Source organism: Cylas formicarius, unplaced genomic scaffold (assembly GCF_029955315.1).
Source record: "Cylas formicarius isolate icCylForm1 unplaced genomic scaffold, icCylForm1.1 PGA_scaffold_6__28_contigs__length_40554024, whole genome shotgun sequence".
Classification (NCBI taxonomy): domain Eukaryota; kingdom Metazoa; phylum Arthropoda; class Insecta; order Coleoptera; family Brentidae; genus Cylas; species Cylas formicarius.
Window position 1 is genome coordinate 10,867,550 of NW_026844347.1, and position 16,653 is coordinate 10,884,202.

General features: G+C 31.2%; 1 protein-coding gene across 5 annotated transcripts in view; it reads right to left on the minus strand.

Moving 5' to 3' along the window:
• Positions 1-16,653, minus strand: part of LOC132702983 (E3 ubiquitin-protein ligase HECW2) — a 153,853-nt gene that overhangs the window by 62,651 nt on the left and 74,549 nt on the right. For 4 of the 5 annotated variants that reach the window (XM_060671948.1, XM_060671952.1, XM_060671950.1 and 1 more), the window contains 4 exons: positions 14,055-14,332; positions 13,439-13,624; positions 12,365-12,460; positions 11,990-12,246 (listed from right to left, as the gene is read on the minus strand). In XM_060671948.1, coding sequence (XP_060527931.1) covers positions 11,990-12,246; positions 12,365-12,460; positions 13,439-13,624; positions 14,055-14,332 — 817 coding nt within the window. The remainder of the gene's footprint in view (positions 1-11,989; positions 12,247-12,364; positions 12,461-13,438; positions 13,625-14,054; positions 14,333-16,653) is intronic. The other variant, XM_060671949.1, reaches the window with a different exon arrangement.

Below are 16,653 nucleotides of genomic sequence, written 5' to 3' on the forward strand. Positions count from 1 at the left end.
TAAAAATGAAACTGCCTGCTAGCAAGCGTATAATTACAGCCGAAAGACCAAAGCAGAGCAGAGGCCGGAGACTATCTATAAATATGCCAATATTATATGCCCATTTTAGCATGGATTCACACGTGGGGTCATTGCATTGAAGAAATGAGAGCAGTTTAACCGAACCCAGCCACTCGCAACGCAAACAGAAACAGAACAACTGAAATAGACACATGCACTAAACACATACCGGGTGATTGATGGTCGATGGGTAGGTTAGACGCGAGGTTAAGAAGCTTACGAAGAACCGAAAATAGTTTCCTTTTTGAAAATGTTGGTAGTCTAAAGCGGCTTTCGTAGTTTTTTTTTTGCTTTCTTATTCCACATCACCAAAATATTAATTTGCCCAGTAATAGCAAAAATTTAATAAAGTAAAGGATATGTTGTATACAGTGTCACCCCACAGTTTTATACGTTTTTGGGTACATTTTCGCAAAACAACACGAATACATTCACTGACATAATAGTCAGAATTGACAAACGTCAAAATTCAAAGCGTAGGAACTATCATCCGATTGCTCCCAAACCCGTACGGTAAAATCCCGGAAATATCCGAAGTAGCTCAGATCCGTGGGAAACGAAACTGAAGTGGTAAAGTGGCACTTCCCGCACGTTGGATCGGTGTGTAATTAGGCATTTTGCTGACGCGAGTAGAAAAAAAAATACTTTTACAGTTTTATAGCTTACTACGTAAAACCCTTAAACCTTACAGGACCTAATAAATATTCCACACCTTCTATGAACCCTGGACTCCCGAGCGCTTGAAAGGATCGTCAAAGATGATACCTGTTTCCTACCTTAATTAATGTTTTTTATTGTGTGTTTTAGGTCAGTTACCTGTTTGAATTGCAGTAGAATCAACTAAACTATATTTGATTTTAAAATGTTACAATCATGTTAACTTTTCATCAACATTGACAGACTTTCTTTGAAATGAATTTTTAAGTAGTAGTATCTAAGTAGTTTAATTCCTATTTATTTAAATTAGGATGTATCAAAAAAAAGTTGGGTTGGAAAAACGTGAAAAAAATGAAGTTACTCAGATTTTTCCGAATATAGGCACATTTGTAGAAAATTAAAAAAGAAACAACTTTTTCAAAAAAAAAATGTTTTCAAAAATAACTTTATTTTTTTTTTTTTTTATTAAAAAAAATCAGAATAGCCAAAATTTGCTATAATTCATGTTCACATCTGATGGACTTAGTGGTGACACTGTAGATATTTGGCCGGTTGAAATGTAGTCACAGTGAAGTCCGAAATATCTTGTTTTATCAAAATGAAATGAACTTGCGAGGAAAAATAAGTAATAATAATCTAATAATCAGTTTTATGCAGAAAGGAATATATTATACCAAGAAAGAAATGTCAAAATGGAGAAATAGCTACCAAACACAAAAAAATAGTTTGGATAAAGCGAGAGATCGCTGACTTGCACGTCCATAATCCAGTACAAAACTAGATGTACACAATATTTGTTCGAATGCAACCGAAATAAACAAGGAAATTGAACAATGAAAAGTACAATAAGTGAAATTTTAATAAAAAGCAAAAGGACCACTGAACCAATTGTCTTAAATAATAAAAAAAATGTATAATTGTAGATTCCGCGCCTAAATAGAAAATATTCCAAAAGCAAAGCTAGTTATTAGTTATTGCTTGTAATTATTAACTAAAAACGAAATCCTTTCGTTGTTAAGTACAAAATATTACAAACACGTAGGAAACAACGGAACTTTTTAATAATTGGCCTGTACAGTATCAAAGATTATAAAACAATAACCATAATTTAACCAGCTTCCAGGCATCAAATTTTCGGGCACTTTTTGCAAATTTTAGCGGAATCAAAATAGACAAAATGAAAATTTAATTAAAAAATGTTCATTGACATCAAACAACAAATAAGAACGCTAATTTTGTAAACGAGGAAGTTATTTTAATCTATTTTTGATAAATTAATTATACCAAATTTTTCTTATAGCATCTGGGAGTGTTGTAATTTTATTTCTCCATTTATATTCTTTTCCAATTGTTTCAAATTTTTATTATTTAATATTTATATCATCAGTAGCTTTGGTTTTCTTTTTTGTTCTCTACCAAGCTATAGACTCACGTAATTTTGCAGTGATTTTTGGTCATATGACTAACACATGACTTGTCTACGACGTCATAATTGTATATATTTCATATGAACATTTGTTTCATTGTTCCATAAAGTCAAAATTGTTAGATATTGAAATTGAGGCTAAATGTTTAGGTTTTAAGTTTGAGTCAAATATATTTATTTCATTTTCATTACCTTATAAACGTTAGTTGACAACTTTTCAAAACATTCAGGAACAATAGGTGGTGGGGTTTCTGAAGTTTTGATTTATTTTTATGCATAGCTATTTCAAAAAATAAATTTTTAAGAACATGTTTCTTGTTTCTGTTTAATTATTTTGTATACGTCTTCTGATGTCTTAAAATTAGTTTGTACTATTAAAGTGATGTCATAATGCGATGCGCAATGACGTCGGAATGCATCTTACAAACACGTCGTTGAGTTGTGACATCATGCTAGCTGGGTAGTGCGTAATAACTTCGTATATAATTCCAAAAATCAGATTATTGTTTCATATAATTTTACAGCCCCTATTACATTTCAGCGACAAATGTGGTTGTAACAATTATTCTCAAAACATTCACGCACATGCGCATCATATAAAAGTAGTTATAGAAGCAGTTTATCGGAAAAAAACAAATAAAACAGAGATATGACATTATTCAACAAATAAGGAAAAAAAAGCAAATTGACATAATCGAGCCCAACGATCTCGAAACACTTTCAATGTGGATTACGTCACGCGGCTGCTTCAAAAGCCTGGACCAGTCGGTTTGTAATGAACGTTTAAACGCTAATTGTTAGGAACTGCTAAGTTCGCATCCGCGCGAATAATTATTAGTGCATGAAATGACAGCTTACCTCCAAGCTTACCTGTTTCATCCAATTACGCGTGATATATACAAAAGAAATCGCTTAGTTTAAGTGTTCCAATAAACTTAAAAAAAAAACAACTAAAAGCAATATAAGTAACATTTCTTACCTGCTTTACTTTTAAACTACTTTATTGCACAAAAAAAATGAAACTATTAATTTATGTTGGCTTAACTGAAAAATTAACAGAAATTATTCATTTTCCAAAGAAACTTCCAGAGGCTACTGTAATACTTTTTACAAAACTTCTAGATTCCTCCTGCGCTTGTTGTTAAATTGAACTTGCTAACGTTTCGCCAATCATCTTGTTGCTTTATTAAAGCTTGACTAAAAATGCGAGCCAGATTCAGTCAAGCTCTGAAGAAGTCAACAGGATGATTGGCGAAACATCAGCAAGTTCGACTCAGCAAAAACCCCCGCAGGAGAAATGCAGAAGTTTTGTAAAAAATACGAAATATTCAGTTTAAATTATCATTAATTAAAATCTCTCAAGCAACATAAAAATTAATATACATCATGCTCCTAAGAAATGGAACATCGCGACCTGGCCCTGTACAGTTGTTCTGAGAAAAACTTAGTTATAATTACAGGGTGTCTTAAAAAGTCATTGCAATGTAAAAATGTTTTTTTTTATGAAAGACAAGAAATGTTTATATGACACATTGATTGTGTTGAAATTTTATTGCTCAGGAACAAATAATATTTTTAAAAAGACTTTACCTCCTTTGTCAATTCTGACGGTCACGTCAGTGAATGTATTCATGTCGTTTTGCAAAAATGTACCCAAAAATTAACGGTCGTAGAAAACGTATAGTATGCAACACGTTTGCTAAACTTTTGAATTTAATACCGTTTACCACACTTGTTGCATAATGTACTATTACATCCTGTAACATGTAACAAGCAGCTCATAATTACTGCTTAGGTGAAAGGTAAAAGTTAACTACCACATAAAAGTATTGCTTCCAAAGTTGGGGTACACATTTTATTAAATAATTTAAGTTAAACGGAACATCTCGTATTTAGTGTCCTGTTATAACGCTGAATCAGATTCTCTTTAAAACCATATTAGGGTCCCCTATACCTATTACCTCTTCTTTTTATACAAGAGGCTTTTCCTGTTTCCAGTAGTTCTAGTTAGTTTAAAATTATTATTGTTGCGAAAGATTGTCACATTTAATTAGCTAAAATGAGAACTTACCCTCAGAACAAGCGAATTGACATTCATTTTGGCCACAGCTGAGAGTAAACTGTTTACAATCGTCAAGAGTATATGACCAAAAGTATCTTAACAGACCTCAACCTAATAAGCGTCGATTGGAAATTAGTAAAAAGCCAATTTAGTGATGGAATCTCTGATAGAAACCCTTAAATAAGTCAATATTTGGAATAAGCAGATGGACTGTCCAAAGAATAATTTAAAAAATACAAATTTCACCTGTATCATATTCAACTCCATCAACAACTTTTTCAAGAAGATATGTTCCACGACTGAACTCTTGTTTATAGGTTTTAGAAAAGTGTGACAATGACGAAAATTTTGTTGAATTTGGTTGTTTCCGATGGTTCAACACTTCATAACAATGGGTTAGTTAACAGACATCACTTTCACAACTATAGTGAACCTATGAGAACCTTTTGGGACACGACCAGCCAGATTTTAGGACCTCAGAAGTCCTAACTATTTTTATGGGGTTATATCATAAATATTGTTTACAATGTGCCGCCTCAGGAAAGGACCAATATAAAAAGCGGTTCATTCCATATTCAGAGTACAGCAGTCATTTTAAAAAAATAGTTCGCTTATGTATCGAGAATAATAGACCCCTTTTGAACATTTATTATTCAAGTTTGTTAATTTTTAAACTAAATGAGTTCAAAACTACTTTCTAAGCATTTGATACAATACAGTGCGTTCCATTTTTAATATAAAGAAATTATTCATAACTAAAATATAAGATCGCCCTTTGCATAAAAAGCACAGGAAATAGGTTAGAGCACCCTAATACGGTCACTAATTTTCTATTTAACTTTAAGAAGTTGTGCCCCAATTTTTTCACCACTGTTATATAATATTCAAATAAAACTTAGGTGTGGTAGTTAACTTTAACCTTTCAGCTAAGCAGCAAATATAAATATGAGCAGCTCGTTACATGAGTTACCAACGAGACCCTAACAGATTCCCCTGACTCAGCGGCTCAGCTTTTTATATGTTTTACCTTATATTGTAATGGCGTTTTTACAGTCAGAGTCGCGACACGACGAGTAAAACATCCAAGTAATTAAATGTAATTTGAAAAATAAAAGCTGTTTCTGAAAAGACGGTGTTTGGAATTCGATAAGTTAACTGGCGCAGTCGGTAGGATTGGTAGTGATTGATCCGCATCGCGCAAATCAATTTTCGGTACCCGATTAAACTATCTCTAAAAAGACAATGTTTGGAATTCGATAAGCTAATTCATGCAACACTCTGTAAATTTCTCAGAAACGGCTAGACTTACGTATAGGCAAGGTGACAGTAAGTTATCCTTATTTGGTCTATAGTAACCAAACACACAATAAAACATAATACATAAGAAATAATACAACTTTGATATGTATCTTTTTGGATCACCCTATGCATTTTAAAATCATTTTGAAATATGCCTTCGTACCCATGGGCTCACATAATAATGTGCCAAAAGTTTGTACACTTTTTAACAAGAATTCGGTACCACTCTCATATACTTAGTCAAGTCAAAAAGTTATAGGACACTACTTTTATTATTTTATGGAACACCCTGCATACCATATTGCTCAGAAGTTTTCCACTTGTAAAACAACACAATTTGCACAAAAAAAGAAATAAAAGGGGAGAAGAATCTATGAGCAACGCCCATAACGGTTTTAAGACTGTCCACACATTACAAACAAAGGGGACTTAAGTGCCAGGTGGGCCCCGACAAGCGTTAAAATAAAAAATGGCTTTATGTCAGGTGGCCTCTACACGAAGAACTTAATATATTGGAGCATATCCGAACTATTCATTAAACATAAGACAGGCCACTTTCTCCTTGACTCCAAGATTATTTAATTTTATTTGAGAAGTGTAAATTTATTTTTAGTTACTCTAAAAAACAGTTTTAAATTTAATTATTTCAATGATCGAATACTTTTCTCTGAATCCGAATTGCAAATTAATATACAGAAAGTTGTAATAAGGGCTAGGGAAATAATCAACCCATATTTCGAGATAAGTGAGAAAAGGATCGTAATTGGAACACCCTGTACCTGCGCACATTGTGCAGAACCAAATAATGCAGATCATTCTTACATTAAATTTATTTTCTCACAAAAATCACATAAAAAATTATAGATTTAATTAATTTCACTTATAAATATGCATAACGCCAGTTCTCGATCTTTACTTCCGGATTACAAATTAATCTAGACTAATTGGATATTTAAACGATCTAGTTTGCATTCTTGGAGTGCAATAAAAACACGACCATTGGGAAAAAAATGTTTTGGGTTCGCTTTTTGTAACGATTCAATCAAAATCCATATTATTATTGCACGTTATCATATTTGGCCTTGTCGTGAATTTTCTTTTTTATGCTAATTTAATAATATTCAACTAGCGCTTAACATATACGTTACATCAATGACTCACTCGCGACGTTGCCAACTTTTTTTTTCATAAATTAAATTTCAAAAATCTTATACCGAAAGAATTTGAAAATAAAATTAATTGGTCGAACATTCATGCTGTCTTAAGAGTTGCACAAGAAGGGTCCGAGTGTCATGATCGTCGTTCAATGTTTTTCCTTTTGCATATTCGCCCAGACGGTTCCAGTTTTACAATTAAAACTGATACGATTTCGAACAATCTCAAGATATCAAAATCACAGAAAGGTGGTGGCATACTCTTCAAGCAAACCAATACAGGGTGTTAGTAAACATTGAGATAATTTTCTAATGTAATCCGATCAGAAAAACAACAACAGAAAAACTCTTAAACCGACATGTTTGGATAATATTTAACTAACAAACCAAAATTTGTATAATTCGTACAACAGTGTTCAAAAAGGATTTTATAACATAAATATCTGATAATATAAACGATAGAATAGAGTTGTTTGGGATGATGTTGAAATAATGGCTTCAAAAATTTAGATATTGGCTCTTGCGTTGCTGCGGTAATTGCAAAAGTAGATATAAGAGATACGAAGTTGGTTAAATTAGAAAAAAGTTGCAAGATTTAATGAAAAGCCTTCCTTATTATGAACAGACTGTATAGATTGCCGTGGCAACAAAATGTGGTCTAGTAAATATTCAAATACGTGAAAAAAGGATGTTTAGACCCAGAATAAATTATTTTCTTTCTTTGTTATCTAGCTGGAAAAATTGCGGTACAAAATGTCTTTACCTTCTCTAATTTTTTAAAAAAATAAGAACTTATTTTCCATAATGACACTTTTAGACGTATTTCACTTTGGCTTATATACGTTAATTCTAACTCCGGTAAACCAAATCTTTAGGTTATCTTGCATCCATTACAAGTGTTATAGACATTTTCAAGATTTCAGATTATGTACCTGTGCGCAACAACTGTTGTCTATTTGTGAAATGGACTCCCATGTTCGATGTTATTAATTGGACTAGTTATTTTAGGGAAAATCAAAAAACAGTAGAATATACAAATACAGTGTGGGTCCCGTTTTTGATAGTTTTAGGGCGCATCTCCGTTATTAATAAAGCTAACCTGTTGGGACTTTAGGATTTTTTTGGAATTTTAGATAAAGGGTGATTTTTCCAATTTTTCATGTTAAGGCATCCTTTGTAATCCGATTATGTATTAACTTATTAAATAGTCTGGGTGAGGTTTTTTTACGTAGGGTGCGTAGTCAGGTTTTTACACCAATTTTGATGTAACTGATAACTGATAACTAACCTTGTGTTTGTTTTAATTACGACCCTGTACGAGTTTTAATATATTTTTATTATTTTTATAAGTTTTTCATAAATATCTAACACATAAGAGCCAAAAGTGTTAATTTGCCTAATCTTCTTAAATTGTGGAAATCAACGCGCATTTAAAATTACACACGCAATTTTATCTTGAGATGCAACAAACTAGTGACTATGACTACGACAATGATTATAAATTTGATTTTTTCTTTTTAGAACGAATATGAACTATGTCTAAAGAAATATCTAGACATAGCAAAACAAAAACAGTAACGAAAATCCAGTAACCATTTCGCAGGAAAATAAAATGGAAAAATTTTATGGCTTCACAAAGATATTGCACGGAAATATGGAATGTGTTAAGACTGGGATGCCCGAACTAGCTACTTTTTTAGCTTATAAGAACTAATTTCTTTTTTAAGAGGGGAATTTCTTTTAGTTTAGAAACTAGGTAGATATTTATTTCGAATAAAAGACCAAAAAAACAATAATATATGCCATTTGATAAAATTTAGTTTTTAATTTGGTTATATGAATCACTGCTTTTCACTAAAATAGTACCAAATAGAGTAAAATAGATTCAATGGTACTTTAATTTTAGGAAAACTGACACAAACAATGATTGTAATTAATAACATTTCTGTAACTAGTTTGTGTTTTGCTCTTTGTGGCGCAAACAACCCCCAATGCGGTAAATTTTACAAATTTTAAAATTTATTGATTTATTTTGTTCCTAATAGGCAGATAGATTAAACAAATTTTAGATTGCAAATCTGAGTGATTGTTCAATCAATGAAAACGAACAAAACAAAACAAAAATAAATAGATAAGTGAAGTAAACAAAAAAAATTAAGGCACTTAGTAGAAATACTTGTATTTTGCCAAGTTTTCACTTGGCAACCTTTCAGACAAGTTGAATTAGCGATGAAAACTGACAACACTGCACTGACTTCTTCCAAGTTACAAGCAGACACGGCTTTTGTCATTGTTAATACCTATATGCGCTTACATACAATATAATGTGTAACGGAGCATGAAGGATTCTTATTAGATTTTTTGCTAGCAATCGAAAATAAACGCAGATTCAAAGTCTCGAACTAATCGCGATACTAATTGAACGTATTGAAGTTTTGAAAGGTGTGTGATAATTTCTCATTTACACCCAAAGTCACATTGATTGAGTGACCTTTATTCGCTACGGGATTAACGGCCAGCGAAATAAACAACTACGTTTCAAATTGCACCTAGAAACTTGCTAAAATGTTTCGAACAAGACAAAAGTGTTGTTGTTATATTTTAAGGACATCGTACGAAATACAATCAATAAACACTTACAACATACCTACCTCTATTCGTTTATCTTTTCAGATGGTATTTTTCACAAACTACCAATATGCGATCTTTTATAAATATTTTTAAGCAAAATAAAAAAGATCTCTTAAAAATTAGTTTGGTACTTTAAACCTTTTATCTCAAGTCGTTTGGTCAAGAAATAAATAAAATATTTCTTTAATGTAAAAATATGTTCGGTCCAAATAGGACGACTATGATCACCATCGGATATTTCACTGTCAAATGGACAACCACGGTACCTGTCAAACGATCCAACTTGGTAAAAGGATTGAGTACATCTGCCTTAAGCATGGTTAAGGTAACAAAATAAGAACTGTCAAATTTTTCTGAGATAATTGAGGTTATATAAATTAAAACCGGATTCTATTAAAATTAAAATAAATTGTTTTAATTAATTAATTAATTAAATAAAGCCGTCCACATATATTCTTATTAAAAACCGGAATCGTTTGTCATTTCATTTGTTTATTTTGGCGCACTTAAGAGACATATTACCTCCTTCAATACATTAGAATAGATTAAGTTTTGTTTAAAGACAAAGACAAAGTCACATTGATGGTAGACTCTAAAAGATGGAAGAGCGGAAAAAAGTGTGAAGGCATAACTTATTTCTACCCAATGGCACAAGGAAGATGGCAACAATTCATTTCGCGCACTAAATACGATAAAATTATTTTTGCATTTTTGGTAAATTTGCTAGCTGATAATTTAAAAACAACTTTCGAAATCACAAAATTACTGAAATGTAAATAGTCTAACAATGCTTCGAAATGTCAAAAATTCCAAAGATAATTAGAATAAAATTCTTACACAATAAAATGCGACAAGTTTTTTGGCCTATTTAAAAATTGCGAACATAGAACACTATGATCTCTATCTTTAAAATATCTAGCAGTGGCACGTCTATTTCAAAACACTCAACTTCATTGTTTCAAATGGAATGCAAATGCAGTGGAATCCAATGGAATGAAATGTAAAACTTATGTTATGGATTTATAGAAAATATAAAAAATATTATCCTTTTTTCAAATCTGAAATTTTGCTTTTGAATTGCCAATGGGTTGCTGTTTCATATTATAACATTAGATTTAAGCAATTGTATACAAAATGAATTCTCTATATATATAATAATTATAATTATAATTATAATAATTGCAAAAACAGAATAATGCAATTTAAGCAAATATGACTTTTTAGTAGTAAGCTTTGGAGATATATTTTGACAATTTTATTAGTATTTATCAAACAATTTTATGTTATTTTGATGTGGAGATTTATTAATGTATCAACCAAAATGGGAGGTTTTATATTCGAAAATTCTAGGTTTCTTTTATTAAAAATTTTTTTTTTTTGATAATTTATACTAATCAATCCAAAAAAGTTTGGATCCTCTTGAGATATTATTTGTTTATGGCAGGTACAATATCGTTTATAGTATTGTTAATTTTGAATTTAACCTCAAAACGATTCAAACTAAGTATAGTATGTTATATAATACTTTTGGATCAAGAATAAATCGTTTTTTTTCATTGTCGCAAACAAATACAAGGGATTCAAATTCTGTAGTTGAAAGATGGTTAATTATTTACATGACCGATTTTTTCCCAAAATTTTCTCAAAAAATAATTTTTCTCCAAAATACTTCACATATGGTACATACAAAGTTTCAAAATTTTTCATAGAATCAGAAAAATGGAACGTATAGGATTTTCATTTATATTTTCACACCCTCCTAGAGAGTTAAGAATTAAAGGGAATAGACAAAAACTTTTTATATAAAAGTTATATTATTTTTTCTCTATTGTCTTCTGAACGTACCACTAAACACGAATGACCGCCCGCAAATGTATAAAAAATTAACAACTTCACTTTTTTAAATGGAACACACTGTATATTTCTACTTAAAATACAAGTTGGTCGGTCAGGGCGTCGGTTAAATTTTGGTAAAATTGTTGTTGGAAATGGTGTTTTTTGAAAGTATTATGAATTTTTCATAATACCAATCTGTTCATATAATTTGCAGCATCTGGAATTGATCTCTCGGGATCTTCTAGAAAGTTAACGCACTTTTTGTTTGTCCCATTAATTTTGGAAATAAAATTTATCTTCAAAACAACGTTTTATTTTCCAAGGAACTAACCAACGGCTAAACCAAATCCCGACAAATTGGGTGTTTTAGAAATCGGTTCAAAAACTTTGGTCTTAGTAGAAATGTAGAGGGTGTTCCATTTAAAAAAGAGAAATTATTAATTCTTTTTATACATTTGAGTACTTCATTTGTTTTTATTGGTAAGTTCTGAAGAAGTTCTGAAGAAGAAGGAGAGAAAATCAACAACTGCAGGTGGGTGTCAAAATATAAACAAAACCCTGTACATGGCATACCATTTAAAAAAATGAACTTGGCGTGATGTGACAACACTGCAACGTCCCAAAGATTTTTAAAATAGAGATCATACCCTTCTATATCCGTAAATAAATTTTTAAATGCCTATCACTTTTCATCCTCCATATACTTCTCATAAGCCATCCAGTTGGAGGATCCCTGTATACATTGATTGGTAAATAATAACAAAGTCTCCTTTGAATATCAATCATCATATAGAAACCCCATTATAGACCCCTCTTTATGTATATTTTGTATTGCAGCATGCGTTACAATATTCAATCACTTACCTCAACAAAATCGTCAGATTGATGTCGTGACTCAGCTTGTCCAACGCTGTCGTACCGTCTACTCTAACCGAATTAATTTTATCCCTAAGAGACGATGAATTTCCAACTGGTGGGTGTCGTTCCTTCAAAATGTCAAAAATGTTGGGTTGCCGCAAAAACGCCACCACTTTGTCATTATACGCGACGGGAACTTCCGAGACGCTTGCGGCGAGCGAGTTCAACGTGGCGATTGATGGCCTTGGAGGCGGTATGGGAATCTATAAAAAATGCCTCGTGTCATCGAGTTTCTTCACTACTTATTGCAACTAACCAAAAGCGAAATGTTATTTCTTACGGCACTAAGCCAAAGAAGACAATTTTTTACGCACTACTTACTCGTAACTCCTCAAAGAACCTTCTTGCAGAAAAGTCCAGAGGTACTCTTGGATCCATGTAAGTAGTTTTCTTGTTAGTATGGTCAATGAAGAATGGCTAGTTTGCAAAGCAACAATAGAGTGTTAGTACTGTTAGTCAAACATTAGTTTAAAAACGATAAAATTGCTTAACCTCAATTTGTTCAAGCAACTGTCAAATTTTAAATTTTTTAAAACACATCTTTGATAATGAAATATGTTTTTAGGTTCTTCAATGCACTGATGAAGCATTTTTTGCAAGTAACTGATCTCAGAAATGGTATGTTAATTGATGTTTAATTTATTGCGTAATAATTTGTAAAATGTTACAAATAAAAAAAATGTTTCAAAGAAAATTATGATTTAACAATTTTTTTAATAACATTAATTCTCAAATTTAAAATTTACAGAGTTGCGCTAAACAAGCAGAATAGGCAACAACAAGCGTCACCACACTACCCAGGGTTTTAAAAAAAAAGTGCCAAAGTATACTGAGATACAAAGTTCCGGGTGTTTTTCGATGATTTTACGTGGTATCTCGCTTATTAGTAAAAATAGAAAGATCCCTTTGCATTTTGCGACAGCCCTCGTATACCGGTTATTTTAAATCTTATTAGAAAAGTAAAATGAGGGTTTGTTGCAGTTTTTTTAAGCAGAATTCAGTGGCACACTTAGATTTTTTTATCTTCAATTATTTTCGAGAAATAAACCAAACCAAACATGAGTAAGTTTCAAAAATATATCAAACTCTACAATTGTTTTTAATATTAAACTTAACATTTAACTTTTGATAAAAAAAAATCGTTTTGTTAGTGGCAGATTATAAATCCAAGCAGCTCTTGCAGGAAAGTAGAAGATTAGACCCCTGAAATTGCAATTTATAAATTTTTAAAAAATCATTTAATGAAAATAATTGATTTTTAAGATTAATTTAAACATTCCAAGTAATAAAACAAATTTTAAACCTACTATGTCAAGATTACCATTTTATTTCCCTTTCAGCCTACCACACACCACACAGATCCCCATCATTTTAAGTAACTTTATCTAATCCTACCTTTTCATTTCTGTCTTTTTTCGTATCCCATCCTTCAGGCAGATCTTTTGTTGTGTCAGCAAACAAATTGACTAGAGTCACCAACTCCTTGTTGTGTTGATACTTTTCAAATAGGGAGGAGTCCCTTCTAATTCTAACGATCATATGCTTTAATGTTGGATTGCCATTATAAAGCGTGAGCGCCTCCTAAAAACAGCGTTTATAAGTGTCTATTATGCCAAATGTTTAGTGTAAATTATTTAGGTAATAATTGGCTGTTTTAGAAACACAGGGTGTCAATGTTTTTAATAAAGAAATATTGTTGGGTCTAGTTAATAATCATAATAAAATGTTTGCATGTAGATTAAGCAATTCAAAATATACTTTTTTATCTCTTAAGTTTATTTTGTATCTCTTGTTTTTATTATTACTATAGCATGTAACTCAAATCAACAATTTTCATCAACAAGTTTAACCAAAATTCATAAAGATGCTTTTAAGTAATTTAAGTTCATAGGAAAAAGAATTCATTTTTATATAAATCTATCCTAAACTTGTTACCGTTTAACCCGGGGTAACTGTATAAGAAGAAGAGATTTTGTATTAAAAAACGTAAACATTAAAGAAACACACGTACGTCGTTCATATGAAGTAGTGTAAAAAAATCTGGTCTAGTTAGGAATTTGCACCCCGGGGGGAGCGCTGCTGAAAAATCGATTCCTTCTATTCGATTCGAACTTATAGTCCTCCTAATGCTTTGGTATCGCCTGTCTAATTGTCTTCGATGTTGATCGGCACCGGTTACTACATTTGGCAAGCCACTGGAACTGCCGCCTGGTCTGGTCCAGGAGGTAGTTCGAGTAGAATGGTCTATATAAAACACCCTTCCGTGGCTGTCCATGCGAGCTTCCCACGCTAAAACGAATGCAGAACGAATAGGAAATTTCTACACCCACCAAAACTTTATTTAATCAATGACCTAACAAGGACATCTTCAACTTAATGAGATAGTTTTTATGCTCCATCAAGTGAAATAGCAAATATTGTTTTAATTTCTCTTGTGTAATTGAAAGAAAAAGCATCCAGCCCATGTTTTGAATTTGTTTAAAACATTCAAAGATGTTATTCGCTAACGGGTGGTCCAACCGGCACGCTTAACAAAATGAACAAATAACTAAATACAAGGAATACAAATCCAGTGGAGTTTTGGGAGAATAAATCACATTCAAATGGCACAAAGATATATTTTTGCATAGAGTGGAGAAATTAAGTTTTATACCCAAATTTATAAATTTAAAAAAAATAGTTCGTTTTGCTTGCTATAATTTAACTAGGAACAAAGATTGCAGGAGATATTTACTTTGCCCAAGTTGAGTTTAACATAGGTATACCTTATCTTTCTGGGGCTCTAGTTTCCGACATGTTTTTTCGGGCTGTGTTTGATTTTTAAAAGAAGGCCATCATCATTTATCCAAAAACACATTGTAAACCATTGGTCACAAGATTTTAAATTTATCGTGCTTCTTTATGTTAAATAAATACTTACTTTAGGAACTTTTCCAGACCTACCGTTGATCTGACGCCGCTAATAAACTTCAAAATAAACCAAAAGTGAATTCGGTCACAAAAATGTACATCAAAACTGTTATCGAGATCATTGTTGTTTCTTAAATGACAGCCAGCAAGAGAGCAATTTGTGTTGGATTGGGATTTAAAGGTTATTAATTTAATATCGCGAACTATTTTTTAAGCAATAGTACAACATAAACTATACAACGCAAACGCAAACATAAATCTTATATGAAAATAAATCCGCTCTTGGAAATTTTACTTGCAAAGCAGATTAATATTTTTTCCGCCAGAGGTACCATTAAATTTGATAATCACCAAAAGGCCTACAAGTTAAAGATTATTTCAATGTTATCCCAGTTTACTTTCGTTCTGTCATACATACACAGTTTATAAAACTCTTTAATGGATGGCGCATTAACTTAAAATAATAAAATCACCAAGACATTCTTTTTTCTGCAACAAGTGGTGACGCACGTTCTTCTTTTGTTTTGCACAATATAATGCTACGATTAGTCGTTCAATTAAAATATTTGGAAACCGAAATAGATGTTATTAGTGAGCCCCAAATGAATATATTCGACAGTTTATCCCCGAAACTGCTTACTTAATCCACAGAAATAAACACTACTGTCCCAGTCACCAGCAAGGGGATCCTAATCATGGAACAAACTAAATAAAAATTAATTAATTAATTAATTAACAATAGGCTGGATAGAAATTCATTTATGTACAATGGCATCAAAATTTATCATCATGCTGAACTTAAGGTGAGGAATATTAGGATACTAAGATGCTTTAGAAACGAACTAAAAAAAATCAGCTAGGGAAGGCCTTTTATTCTGTAAGACGAGTTCTTCAGAAAACTATAAACTATATGTTATATATGTATAGCATGTACCTACTTACTAGTTTTATTCTTATTTGATACACCGGGTGTATAAAACGTATGTATATCTCAGGAATTACACAAATGATCAAAAAACAAGAAAAAGTGCAGTGAAAAATACCTGACCCCCCACCCCCTTCACATTGGTAGTGGGGAGATAATAAATGGAAACCATCATTTTCGATTACAGATTCGCATTCTATTCCACAAAATATCAGGTTTTGCCAGAAGCTATTTTTTTGATTCTCGGGAGATGGCGCTGTAATTTTGCAAAATAGAAGATTAATGTTTGATCCCACTTCTCTGTTACGGCCTCATTTTTGCACTAATAAATGTAATATATAATGAATGTAATAAATAAATATTAAATATTTTAACACGTTGTTATTGAACAGTTTTGTTTTATCCAATATTGAAATGCATTTTTTGTTTTTTGATGAATTGCGTACTTGTCGACATATTACACTAACCAAAATTGTTGGACACCCGATATATATATATATATATATATATATATATATATATATATATATATATATATATATATATATATATATATATATATATATATATATATATATATATATATATATATATATATATATATATATATATATATATATATATATATATATATATATATATATATATATATATATATATATATATATATATATATATATATATATATATATATATATATATATATATATCTTTGTTTTAATTATGGTATTAATTTATGTTGTCATTTTCCTGGATTATCAAATATACTTCATCA